The 14,496-nt window shown below is 29.5% G+C and overlaps 1 protein-coding gene across 3 annotated transcripts in view; it reads right to left on the reverse strand.

Moving 5' to 3' along the window:
- Positions 1 to 267: 267 nt before the first annotated feature.
- Positions 268 to 14,496, reverse strand: part of Fife (regulating synaptic membrane exocytosis protein fife) — a 200,828-nt gene continuing 186,599 nt past the window's right edge. For all 3 annotated transcript variants that reach the window (XM_076406607.1, XM_076406606.1, XM_076406608.1), the window contains 7 exons: positions 10,745 to 10,926; positions 7,585 to 7,774; positions 7,297 to 7,456; positions 6,336 to 6,668; positions 5,927 to 6,144; positions 3,650 to 3,832; positions 268 to 3,567 (listed from right to left, as the gene is read on the reverse strand). In XM_076406607.1, the coding sequence (XP_076262722.1) occupies positions 3,406 to 3,567; positions 3,650 to 3,832; positions 5,927 to 6,144; positions 6,336 to 6,668; positions 7,297 to 7,456; positions 7,585 to 7,774; positions 10,745 to 10,926 (1,428 nt within the window). In that variant the 3' untranslated portion in view covers positions 268 to 3,405. The remainder of the gene's footprint in view (positions 3,568 to 3,649; positions 3,833 to 5,926; positions 6,145 to 6,335; positions 6,669 to 7,296; positions 7,457 to 7,584; positions 7,775 to 10,744; positions 10,927 to 14,496) is intronic.

Raw genomic sequence — 14,496 nt, forward strand, 5'->3', positions numbered from 1 at the left:
CACGTCCATCACTGGTAGAAGTTCCTTATGAGGGAGATGTCATATTACGCGACTTTTAACGGATCGGATTTAAATGCTCGAAGACGAGGTATGTGTACGACTGAATCACAGTGATGAGTGAGACGTCTAGACTAGAGATAGACAGTTAAAAACATTATAAACATTAAGTTATAAAAGTAGACCGATTTGTATCAATAAAAATATAAAAAAAATTTTCAAATACAAATTGTATATATTAAAAGGAAATGGTTTACTAAAACAAAACTATAAAAATCAAATATTTTATTTCCAATACATGTAATACGAATAACACATTTATACTTTTCAATAATATAACAAAAATAATTCGGTCTTAACACACTTCCAAAAAATATTTAAAATAAGATTCTGTTTTATGTTTATTGTTTAAGAACGTACGTGAACCTTTGCCAGCTAGATATGTAAAATATAAGTTGTGTCACCGCATTTTTTGGTTATGCCACAATTAAGTACAACTAAACATTTGAATTAAGAGTGTGTTTTAGTTACTGTCAACTTTATAACAAATAGTTAAATTTGCTTAAATTCTAATGTTATGGCACAACTAGTAACACTTCATATAATAATTTCCATTGATTGCTAATTTACATTTTACCCATATATATGTATTTCAGTAATCTATATTTCTTCATTTGCGAGTAAGATACAAAGGCCTAAAATGTTTAGTGATAAAAAATATTACTATATATAAAATTAAAACTAGGTTAGGCCTATTGGCGTTTAAAATATTTAAAATAATTCTATTACACAAAGAAAGGCTGTTTAATTGGAGAGAATTCAAGTATTTCAATTTTTATATTAAAATGAACCTTAATCGTTGCAACACAACATAGTAACTTAGAGCACTATACTATTACAATTACATTATTCTAATTAATAATAGTAAACTGGTGCTACACAATTATAAGGCCAAACCTATATTCAAATAACTATATACAGAGGAAGAATATATAGGAAATGTATTATAAAACGAATAAATACATCACATGACGAGATTGTCACTAGCTAAACATATGGATATGTCTACACTGATTGGTTATATGACACATATTTTTGTAGGGTTGAAAAACACTGACCCTATTTACTGACATAAACGAGTACAAGATGTCAAATACATTCCCCTAGCTGACTAGTCTACTTTTAAGCATCTTCGAGTCGAATATCTATGCTCTATTATTCCGGGAATAAAATCACCGTTTCTTTTTTAATATTACCATATCACATTTTTATTTGACACCCTGTATCTAAGCTCACGATATATTTTATTTTTTACCTTGTTCTCTTATGTATAGATATAAACGACTATAGTAAAAAGATTGTCATTTGGTTAGAGTCATTAGGCCATAATAACGTTTACATTGTTTATAAATGACGCTAGTAATTATCTTATAAGAGATAATCATTTTCGTTATTTAATTTATAAACGCAAATCACGGTGATTATCTTCAAGAATATAGTTTTGCCGACTTATAAATTATAAGCCATTTGTAAGAGGCAAGAGTACGCTGAGATGAAAACATACATTGATACTATTTTATTGTCAGTCGAATGAAATACGCTAGCAAATAATTAATGTTTTGTGTTGTTATCAATACTGGGATGTAATTTCTGTAGAAACAACACTAAACTAAACTTGTAGTATATAGGTATATACTTGTAGTATACAATATATAAATATATAAATACCTTAAATAATGTCAATGTAATTACTAAGTTAAACACCAATCAGAATGAATTTTTAGGTAGGTCTTTGTTTGTGTTTCAAAGAGCTTCTATTTATTGTAATTATTGAACGTTATTGTAAATAGTTTGAGGAAACGAAACAAAATAAAAGAATTTTTGTTTGGGCTTGTTTTCATATGAATAACGGTTTGCAGAACACTATTTGACGAGAATTTTCGGAAGTGGCAAAATATAAAAATTGGTAAACATACCCGAAATGCTGAACGTATTTTATAGAACATATTCTATGCTACTCTAATATATATAACAAAATCGAAGGGCTATATAGGTTTTCATTTTATTTATATATTACAATTTTTCATTATGATATCTGGTTGTTGATGAATAGCTAAACAAAGATTTACAAGAGAGTTTTGAAGGTTACAAATCTAAATATGCATGGTTCCTGTTTTTAATTAATAATTACAGTTAACAGACCTTTCATGTATACAACAGCAATGTTACTATATTATTGCCTCCCAGAAAGTAACCTGCTATCTGCATAACATAATGAAAATTGTTTAAACTACATAGATAATCGTTATAAACCCTAGGTCTAAAAATTTGGTGTTTATTCCTTACAGTAATTTGTTCATATTTTACGCATTTTTACATGATCCTCAAACGCGACACCTTGTCAACAGCATAAGCTGATTTTATTTTAATGTATAAGTTGCGTAAAAAGAACAAGGATTAACGATAAAATTATACAGAATGTAAATTAAAAGCTTAGAGAACTAATACATAAATTATTTTAAGAAGCAATATGATTGTGTTACTGAAAATACTTTTTAGTGTTAATATTAGTACACTAAGACATTATATACTTTATCAGAAAGGGACGTATAATTATTTCCAAAGAAGACTATTTACATCCCAATACTAAGAATTGTATTAAAAGTTCTGCTATGTTTAGTTGCATTTATTGTTTTAATAAGTAAGTGCCTCAGTAAGTAGCTCAGTATAAAGAAAAATAATATTAACACATCGATAAGCTAAAAGATAAGAGCACCTTAACTATGCTGTCTAGTTTAATATATTCAGCGCACATATATTATTATTAATTAATCTTAAGTATATTTAGCTACACATTTACTTCCGTTAAAATCATTAAGTTATTGGATTTTTCAAGAAAAACCCACGTGCATCTGCCCTTAATTAAAAAACAAATCAGTCGTTTTGTTTAACCGTTTTAAAGAGTGTATTAATTATTTGGTCCACTCGATCTCTTCACAATGAAAATATGGAATAAGTAAACTTGATTTTTTGAAATATTTTATAGATCCAATAATATCAGTAGCTTTATAAGCATAAATTTGATATAATGTATAATCTTATGTTACTTTTCACATCCAAATTTATTACTGACAATATATACGTTAAATAATAAAGCATGATATTAAAAGTCAATTTTCTTTTTTCAAGTAACAAATAATATAGTGAATGTGTATGACCTGCTGATATTTTGTTCAAAGGTGTTACTATAGGACACAACTTTATAAAATCTGGTGTACAAAATTTACTTTGGTCTCCATTTGAAAATTGTTTGGCGTAAAATAAAATTCTGCAAATACAGTTATATAAGATATTTTCAAGCACATCCTATCAATCAACAGGCGATTCATCCCCGGAGTCTCCAGCTGGTCAAGGAGAATCGTTGGAATCACTTCCGAGCGAGTGAATGGGGAACAACGGATACCAACCTACGTTGAGGTGCGTTAACGTTAATGAATCAAGTGCTACCTCAGCTCCTCCTAATCCCTGGTTATGTTCAAAACCTCCTTGTCGTTCCCATAACATAACAACCTGTATTAAATTTATTAAGTATCAATCAATATTATTGAAACAAATTCCTAATTATCATCATTAATTATTTAAATTAACTAACCAAACTGCGTCCTAGAACATCGCAAGCTTGATATTTGAGTGTTTGTCTAAATTGTGGTTCGCAAGAATGTCTACAAACACGTGTTTTTTTCTTCTGCAACCATCTATCGCCATCTCGCAAATAACATTTAACATATGTATCAGGTGGTGTGTCCTTTTGGGCAATGTGTCGGGCACATACAACCTATAAGTTAAAATTTATATTTTCTTTGTTATTTAAATTATTATTGTTTTAAATCAAATTTATATAAATACAAAGTTCAAAGACTTTACATTGGAACTTTCCCCTTTTTATTAAGTTAAATAATAAACAAATTATTCACTAGCATTTCTTATAGAGCGTTTTTCCAGATATCTTTGGATGCTTAGAAATTATAGTTAGTTTTTGCCGATATAAAATCGTTGAATTTCCAAAAATATAAATAAGTTATAAATACGTAATATATAAATAATTTAATTCGGGCTATTTTTTAATTATCCGTATTTAATATTATAAGAAAGTCAATCAATCTATTTTTTGAAAGGAAATAGTGCCAGTGAACAAGAATTTTTTGTAAAATGAGAGGGCTGTTACTTTCGTAACTCAAAGGAATATATCAACATCAGCATTTACTTTTCCAACTGTATTTTTACCACATAGTTAAAAATCCTAGGTCTTGACACTCATGGACTCTCAAGAATTTCCAAGTACGTCAAATGAACAAATGCTGTGGATCAACTGAGAACTGAGATCGTCGCTATTCGTAAAAATATACAATTCTTCCTAGCGAATAATTACTAGTGTAGATTGTACCATATCCGATTAACCAAAGAGCTGCTCAAACTAAATATCCATGTACAATGTCATTTATTCGCTGACTGGACTGTTCGAAGGAGATTCCGATTTGGGGATAAGAACTCATAATTAGCAAGGTAACGAATTACTGGATAAATAGCTATGTTAACAAACCCAGTTAGAAGTTATTGTTCAAATAAAACTTTCTGATATTGATGAAACAATAGATATCATTGTGAAGAGCAAAAGCCACAAGACGATGGCAATCATGTCGATTAAATATGAAAATATTAAGAATCGAAAATATATCAATTTGCTTAAAATTTAATAACATGGACCTTAGTCGAACAGACTATTATATATACACTACGTGTCGCATAAAGATGTCACCACTGAGCATTCTACATTAAGGATTTTATGGTATAGTTCTAACAGTCATTAATTAAAAGTTACTTTGAAGCCCTCAAAGACTACATTATGCAATTCACTATCCAAACCTATGCAATGGAACCATGAGATAGGATACTTGAACTATGTTATATTACGTATGTAATATATATTTAATATATAATATATATTTATATATTTAAAATAGCTTTAATACCTAATACCATTCCGAATTTCTTTATCGGAAAAACCCTTAAGCGAACTGATCTGAAAGTTGAAGTAAATGCAATTTTTAATAATGTCAATTACATTAAATTTAAAAGATACTGTATATAATATATCCAAAATAACAGTGAACTCATGCCAACATAATCTCGAATGTATTGCCTATTACAGTTTGAAAATATTTCTCGTTTAATTCTATTTAAGAAGATATACATTTCTGATTGGTAGTCCGAACCTGTAACCCAATAAGCCTACAAAAATATCCTCGTTATTAAAAAATATTAGTGATAGTAATTAGAGGCAACGCGGTCTCAAAATCTCTCAAAATCGTACTCTAGAGCGTTCAAAACTTATATACATAGATTAATTTGTTGTAATTGTTGAGAATATATATAAGCATTTGGTTAGAATATATGAGGAGATAATTAATATTGACTGTTTTACCATATCTTCAGATGCATTGGGAAAATTGCAGTGATTAAAACTAATTTTATAAAGAAAACTATATACAGATTAAAAACGCACCCATGACTCTATCTCATAGGTCATGTGGAAAAGAGATCAATATAATAACATATTGTAAATATACAATATAATAAAACAAATCTAACCTGTAAACTCTTGTGACTGTAACTAACTATAGTTCAAGTTCTTCAATAACATATGGATTTTGTATACTATAATGTTATTATAAAAGATATTTGATAACATTATTTTTCTAAATAGTCTAAATAAACTAAAAGTCAAAGTTGATACAGCATCATTCGAAAGTTATTTCGCCATAAATTTTGATGACGTGGGATCATTTTCTTTGGGGTTGGCTATATAATCTTATGAATCTTAACTAGTTGTTGGAAAGTTATAAACGACCAAGCTATCGTAATTATATACCTCTACTTCAAGCTGTCCTTTAGTCATTAATAACCCTAATTTAATTTCTACTGGTTTTGTGCCCGATAGTCTAAAACCGCGTGGTTTTATTTGACCAGGTCCTAGTCTAGGAGGAGAAGCTCTTTCTGGGCTGCTTGGTGGACTGCACTCTTTTTCTTTATTTTCTGGTACTTCCATTACACTGTTTTTTCTTGCTTCTGCTCGAGCTGCGCTTGATCCTTAAAATAATAACTGACTGTAAATTGTGTTAATTATTTATAATATCTCTAGAAATAATGAGCAGATTGTGACGAATCAAGAATATCAAAAAGAGCCTTGGTCAACTCCATAATCAAAAAATAATTTAAAATACTCCCGAAAATAATTGTAATAGCATAAAAAATAAATACGTATGTAACAAGAAGCTTACGTCTTCTCTTATCCGCTGTTAAACTCATTGTTCTTCCCAATTCTCCTTTAACTGCCTTAAGGGATTTAAGGATTTCTTCTGGATCCCTTAACATTCTAGTACAACTACTTCTTCGGCGATCTCTACTGTAAGTGGATGGTGGTGGAGGAACTGGTTGCACCTCAACCTCAACTTGCTCTTGTGCACTTTGGAACGAGGAACGTCTGGATCCCGGTAACGACCTCGAAAAGTCTTTTCCTAGCTGATACACTTCTACTTCAAGCTGTTCGGATTGCGACGAACCCCTTCTTGAACCCCATGCATGATCAGGATGAAGCAAACTAGCACACTCACCTTTAAAATTGAGTTATTAACTTTTATATCATAATAAAATAAAGAATGAGATAATTATGTCATTATAATTTATTTTGATCACAGTGAGTTTATGTAGTTATAAATGGGTAATATTTTAAGTGATATAGTATTAGTATAAACAAAAAATTCCAATGTGAGAAAATACATTAAGGGATTAAGGTTAGCATAGTAAATATCCATAAAGATATATAAAATAGTAGTTCCTTTTTCGCACAACTCTTTAATGATATACTTAATGATTTAATTACAACTTTATATATGTCTTCTAGATGTTTTTATTTAATAAACCGATCTGGTATTTTCTGACATATATTCAGTGACGACTGTGTACACAGACTGTGACAGGTTATCTCGAATTTTACGATCAAATCTCAGAGACTTGCTCAGAGACAGACAAGTAAAGTTGATATCAGTAAACCCTCATTTTAATATAAAGTTTTATCATTTGAATGTATCGCTTTAACGTAAAAATTGTTATGCGTTTTTATAATCTGTTATTAATTAATGAATAACAGACAACAGGTTAAGCAGCCGTCAGAACAAATATGAAACAGTTCAAATGGTTTTTCAATTTCAATATTTAAACATAAAACAATCATGAACATACCAATTGAGTCAACTTCATCTGATATACTTCGTTGGGTACCAAAATCACTTCTCTTTCCCGTACCAGCAATAGACCCTCTAGGGGAAGTGTGCGGAGACTTTCCTCTTAGTTGTCGAGGATCTTCAAGCCTACACCAAACAGCTCTATCATCGAGAAACGCCTAAAAATAATAACAGTATATAAAAATATTAAAATAAACAAGAAATTAATCTTAGCCTTGACTTTTCTATATAATTCCAGCTATAATTATATAAATATATTTTGTAGCATTAGATTAATAAATATTACCTTCTGTAAATCAACCGAGCATTCTCCGAGGAAAGCATGTTCATTGTGTGGTATTAGATCCCATAATGTAATTTCCAGCACTCTATCCATTAACTCGTCCCCTGGTACGTTCATAAAACTAAGGTTGGCATTCCATATTGGATTTTGGCTGGGTGGAGCAACTTCAGTTTGTAGACAGTGTTCTTCAGATCTATATAAAATAACTGATATAATTTCATTGTTGAGCTATTTATTGACTCTCCTATAATGTGCTCTGCCCACCTCATAACAGATTACTATTACATTAATCTATATTAAATTACTATTAATAGTCTAAAAATTCATAAAATTAAAAAAAAACTAAAAACATTCAAATCTGCTTGACAAAGAGGCTTGATTAATATTATAAGATTACAAATAGAAAACTCACTTTATCCTTATTTTATTTATTTAACTAATTCATAATAGTACATATTCGGCATTATATTTAATGCGCAGGTAGGTCTTAATTGGACAATCATTTATATTTGGAACGATCATTAAATTAATTAGATCTCAATTAATGTAATAAAAGTATCCGTAACCCAGTCGTAGTTATTTTATATCAACTACTTGCTTGGCCAATGTAGAATATTACTATAAATTAATTTTGATTAATTTAGAATATGAATATGATATATTTTATATGAAGTTAACTAAGATTCTCATTAGTGAATGACCAAAGTTTACAAAAGGAGTGGTGTGTGGAGCTTCGACTCTACAACTACTTCGATTTTTGTTCAGATTCCAGTCATAAGCAAATTTCAAGGTAATGAGTTGTGTCTTCAAATTTCAAAGCAATCAAGCGCAAAATAATTTAATATATGATCCTATATTTTAATAATATCAATAATAATTACTAAAATTATTGACCGACAGAAAATACTTATCATCACCTTTCAGATTTAATCAAATCTCATAAATAATTCAATCTTAATTTTCAATTAATTTATATTAAGCAAAACTAATTATAGCAAGCTTATAATATTATGCCTGCTATTCTTTATAATGCAACAAGTGGCAGTCATTTATGAAAAAGGTAGCAGTGTAAACTTGTAAGTGTGTTAAGTTTGATTATAATCGCAAATTCATTATCCTTAATTTTAGGAAAGATTGATATTCTAATAACACTTTATTCTATTGCCATATACATATCCAAACAACGGCATTTCAGCAAATTGCAAGTATTGATCAAGTATGTTGTAGTCCACCATTGTTCTTATTTTGTACATCTTTTTCGAAAACATGTATATTTTGGCTTTGATATTGGCTCTAAAACAAACTTCAATGACAGCAATAACTTTTAATTTGAAATACATTTTTTCATGCTCTAGGAAGAAACTATTTTCACTTTACTTTGAGTGTGGAGAATCGACGTTTTAGAAGTGGCGATTCTGAGAAAAGTTGTATGAACCGAAAACTTGTATATATATTTACTCATTGTTTTCAAACAATTCGTGTATTATACAGTGACCTTTAGTTACTTACACCTTAAATCTGTTTTAGGAAAGAATGAGATATGAATTATTTGCTTAATTATTTACCTTATCTGTTTCATTAAATAGCTTTAAAACAGGTAACATTATATTCCAGCATTCCCCGAAGTTACAGCTAACATAACAATATCCAGAATCAGTGATTTAGCTATGTAGGATTATGATTTGATTAATTAATGTTCAATGTTGATGCGAGAGATAAACAAATAGCTGAAGCAATTGACGAGTGTACCACTAAAGTATGTTTACAAGCTCAGTATAGGATGCAGGTCTCGATATCCGACAAAACTCTACAGGTGGTAGAAGATCTAGAATATCGAAACCAAACAAAACTAATCGATCTCGAGAATTGCCGAAAAATAAATACATATGTTAGGCAAAAACATCGCCATGGTTAGGCGAATGAGCCTCCTACCGCCAATAAATTTACCATTGACACTATTCAAAAAGTGGATGGTCACAGTTGCTGGATAGACATTGTTTGAAAGTCTCACACAAATTTGACAATTTTTATAGAAAGAGTACAATCAGCATGTACTGAATAAAAGGAGATAGAAAACATTGTAAACTCCTATTAATTGTTGGATATTTATAAAAATCATACCAATGAGAGTCAAGAATTTTTATTTTTATTGATTTTCGCACTGCTTCCAACTGTGTGCTTTTTAAGGAAACTTACACCTTATAAACTTAGTAAGGTGAACATAGTCTATTAAAAATTATTGTTAAAAACTTCTTCAGGCACCTTACGATGGTTCCATTAGCTATCTGCGAGTCTCATTTTCAAGATAATAATAGGTCCAGTTATGTGCGACCACTTAATGTAATCATCACTGTTTACTTCATCTTACTTTGAGCTTACGGAGCCATAACTTCCAAACATTTCTCTGAGATCGTATTAGAAATCTAGTATTTATTTTAAGATTCGATATTTAGTAAGGAATATCATAAACTTCCGTGGCATTAACACAGCAATTGAGAAGTGGTCAATCTTCCGGAGCGCCGGCTATGGATTAAATACGTTTCAGTGTTATGCAAGCACATATGTGACAAAGTTATTTTGCAGCATAATAATTCTTGGCAACTCCCGAAATATACGGAAATCTTTGAATTATTTCTACATTAATTGTCTGTTAAGAAGCACATATATAACATATACGTATGAAATAAGCCTCATGAATATTTCCACTATATCGATTTTCAGTTATTAATTCAAATATGACCAAAAATGTGGAAACACATTTACCAGGGAATACTATTTAAACAGCTTTTTATTCTACATATATTTATTTTAAAGTATTTACTGTAAACGTTTTTTACCAAGTAGAGTTTGTTTGAAGTCGACCTACAGCTTAATACGGGCTCGGAAAATGTTATCCCAGAGGGTTTCGAATAACTTGGCTACTAGCATGACTGGAATAGTTATTCTTTATTGGATTTATACTTTTGTCTACAAAGATTTGCAACTAAAATAACAAACATTAAGTATATGGAAGCCCTGGCAGAATTCAAACACAAATATCGCAGTAGTAGGATGACTTTCCTGTCGCTTTAACAACAGCGGCTTGTAAGCCATATATTTACTGTCTTAAATAAAATTTTGTGTTTCGAAATATTTACATATAGAATTGTCTCAATTTACTTACGTCAATGGCAATAAGCATAATCTAGCGTAAGCTTCAGGCAAAGAACCAAATCCTAAACTGTCATCTCTGGGTGCCAAATCATCAGCTGCTAAAACAGCAACAACCAACTCTTTTCTCTCATCATGATACCAAACTTGGATTTGTATCCGACCTGACACAGTACGTTCTTTAGCTAGTTGCTCCTAAAATATAGCAAAAAATATCAATTGTGTTACTTATGTTTCTATATATGTCTATCTTAAAAACACAACCGTGCAAGAAAGTTATTATATTGACAATAGACACATACACATATGTTCATAGGCCTTAATATCAGGAAAATATTTTGTTTTCGTGTAAATATGATAATAATATTATAATAGTAATAATAATAGGTAATTTATGTGTCATAACACTTAATCATTCTGAATTAGATAATTTCTCTAAAATATACAATAAAATAAGATATAGCATGTTTTAATTAAATACGCAATAAATATAAATTGTCTGTACTAAGCGAATAAGATTTGACATAAAACAATATCTGAAAGAAGAAGCAATCTTAAACAGTGCTTAGTCATGCAATCACTGTTTAATTTCAATACGTGATTTGCATATCTATTAGTCAATATTCTTTTACAGTATTCTTTCTATGACATACAACTATCATAAGTTGTTCTTAATACAATTAACATCGCACAACATTCATATAGACAATATCAAGATCATTATCAAGCAATAGAAGGCTGTGGATAATAATAAAAAGAGGAATAACAATAGAAAGAATCATCTCAGTCAGTCAAAGAGTCATCAAAAATTTAAATATTAATTTATTTACCTTTTTTTTAATAACTATAGCATAGTGTGCCATAAAGAAGGATATTATCAGAACTTTAAATACATCAGTAATGTTCAAATACGAAATAAATTAATATTTGCTAATCATTTTGCAGCCCCATCTCTGGAGGAGGACCCGATGATTTCGACTGCAGTACACTTCAGCTCTTCTACACAATCCCAGCTTTCATGCTAACAACAAACCGGCTCCTTATGACCTGAATATATTGAACGAGTTTTGTCGATTTGAACTTGTAGTGTATATAAAGCTATATCGACTAAGAGTGGGAAGCATTTATCGAATCTGTCCTAAATATTTGCAACTAGAAAACCTGTTACCGGAGGAAACAAGCACATATTAAGCAAACAAAAGAAGACATATAACACAGTAGATGCTACACTGTCACAGAATCGAGTGTATGCGCCGGACAGATAATTAAGGGATGGACGAGAACGTATCGAAAATTAAAGGTATTATTGACGCCCATGAACAAGTCTCGCAAATTACAGTATCCGTGCTGTTCAAGAGCTTACTGTGATTGATTTGTGTATACCATTAATCAATAAATGTATTATAAAAAGTTACCATTTATATTTGATTCTCCCTCGTATAATATAACAGGATAATTGAGTTTATCCAAGCAAAGTAACGTTAGAGTGGCTTCTGATACGATACGATGCTACAGTTAAAAGAGGAAATGAAATAACGCGAAAAGGATTTTTCTTTTTGAGGATTTTTACACTTCAGTAAAACAAGCATATATATAATTACTAATAAAGAAAAACATAATAGGAAAGAGTTCCTATTTAGCATTAACTACACATCAATGATCAAGCGAAAGCGACAAAACAAATAGGGTGAATATAGCAACTCAAAGTGCCAGTTGGGACAGAAAATTGCGGGTATTAAAACTGAAACAGCGCCGCCACCATACAATCAAATTTGTTGGATCGCCTCAATTTGTTGTGATTGTTCGTGACCTTGTCTGCAAAAATCAAAACATCCCACAAATACGCGTAGGGTAGCGGCTTTAAAAAAACGCGTACCTATAATGATGGGTCCTGACCATATCCAGCGTCGTGTGTTGGGCTAATGAGTAACCAATGAAAGAACAATTTCTATTCTTTGAAAGGATTTTAATACATCGATCTGGGTGTACATCGATTATCATAGAGCACCTAATTTGAGACGATCTGTCCCAGCTGACACAACATTATATCTAGCTTACATCTACCTACTTCTTAATTATTTTGTTTTGTTCTAATTATCAGTTACGTATCAACAAGTAAATTATATTTATAGCCTTTTAATTGAAGCAAATTAAAACAAAACAAACCCCTCGTTATCTACTAATCTAACTAGATTTTTCACAGCTATTTATTATTTACCAGATAAACATTTAGCTACTGGTTGGTTATTATTTACGTTTTACACTAGTAAGCAATTTAGCCTGTGCGTCCCTATTATATGTGACAAAAAAAGAGACAAGTAACTATTTTCTACAGTATATTGTCTTTGTTCGTATAGTTTGTTATTTAATTTCAATTATTTAAGATTGTCTGACATTTTTGGCTTAATGTCTAACTTGATAGTATTTATATTAAATTCTTATAAACAAATGGAAACTTTTGAAAATATAGCAACAACTAAAGTAGGCTTTTGTTGGAAAGTGTCCGTTTGCAACTCAGTTATCTTTAATAATTAATACGTTATTTCTATATGTATAATAATTCATGTGTATCTATTGATTTGATTGCATACGATTAATTTAAATGTATTTTTTCTTCTTGATAACTCTAATAGACCTGAATTGAATTTCTAATTTTAAATTTAAGTATATATATTTTAAATCCTGATTCAGTTGTTCACAGGACGCTTCATTAACATATATAGCAAATTTAGTTTTATAATATACCAACCGACCAATAAAATAAGAACACAAACACATCGATAAAAAATGAAAACGGACACTTACCGACGATCGTTGTCACACTGCTACAGTTTATAAATAGATACAATTCATCACCTAAGTTTTTCTTGATGGATTTCGTACATTTGCATTCATTAAATTAAGAATAATACATTAGGAAATATATCATTACAACAAAAATATTAATAAAGTAAAGTGTTACAATACTGATATATTTCCTACCATATATAAGCCTTATTAGAAAAATTAATTAAACTAGAATTTATTAGTATATCAATTAATAAAATAATATATTATTACAATTAGTTTAGTGTTGATAATGTACATCTTAATTTATTTAAAGTACATCTTACAAGAAATATGTTTATATAATATATAACAATATGTTTATATTAGGTGTAAATCCTTAATGTTTATTATTACAATTACAAATAATTGCTAAATTGACACAAATTATATAATGTCATCTTTTAATAATGTTATATATGAAGTAATACTGTAATATAGGTTTAATAAAATTTAATATAAACGATAGGATATTGTAAAAATACAATTTTCTTTTGGCCCTATTTTTTATGTTAAATATGTGAATAATATTGTACTGAGTAGATACTTAAGTTTATATTTCCGAAAGGATTTACCAATAATATATATTGATGAGATTATATATTTCTTATAGAAAATTTCTAAAATATATTTTTAAAGAGATTTATCAAAAATAAGCATTTGTTGCTGAAGAGAACTTTTATATATTTAGTTCAAAATGATTGTTATGATGTCAATTAACAATAATTCAACTCAACATTAAGTCAACTAGTAATATAGAATCAATAATGTATTCCTATTATTTAGATATTCTCAACTATTTATCTAGTTATATCTTGTTCTTGTTATATTGACTGCTTTCTAAAACTAATGCTAAAATATATACCCTCAAATTTTTAATCCAGTAGACCAATTGAGTAACTTAATGATTTCTCACGTTTTTAATTAAAACTTAATTAA

Source organism: Rhynchophorus ferrugineus, unplaced genomic scaffold (genome assembly GCF_030347505.1).
Source record: "Rhynchophorus ferrugineus isolate W39M unplaced genomic scaffold, kcgeb_rfMv2 rfM6, whole genome shotgun sequence".
Classification (NCBI taxonomy): domain Eukaryota; kingdom Metazoa; phylum Arthropoda; class Insecta; order Coleoptera; family Curculionidae; genus Rhynchophorus; species Rhynchophorus ferrugineus.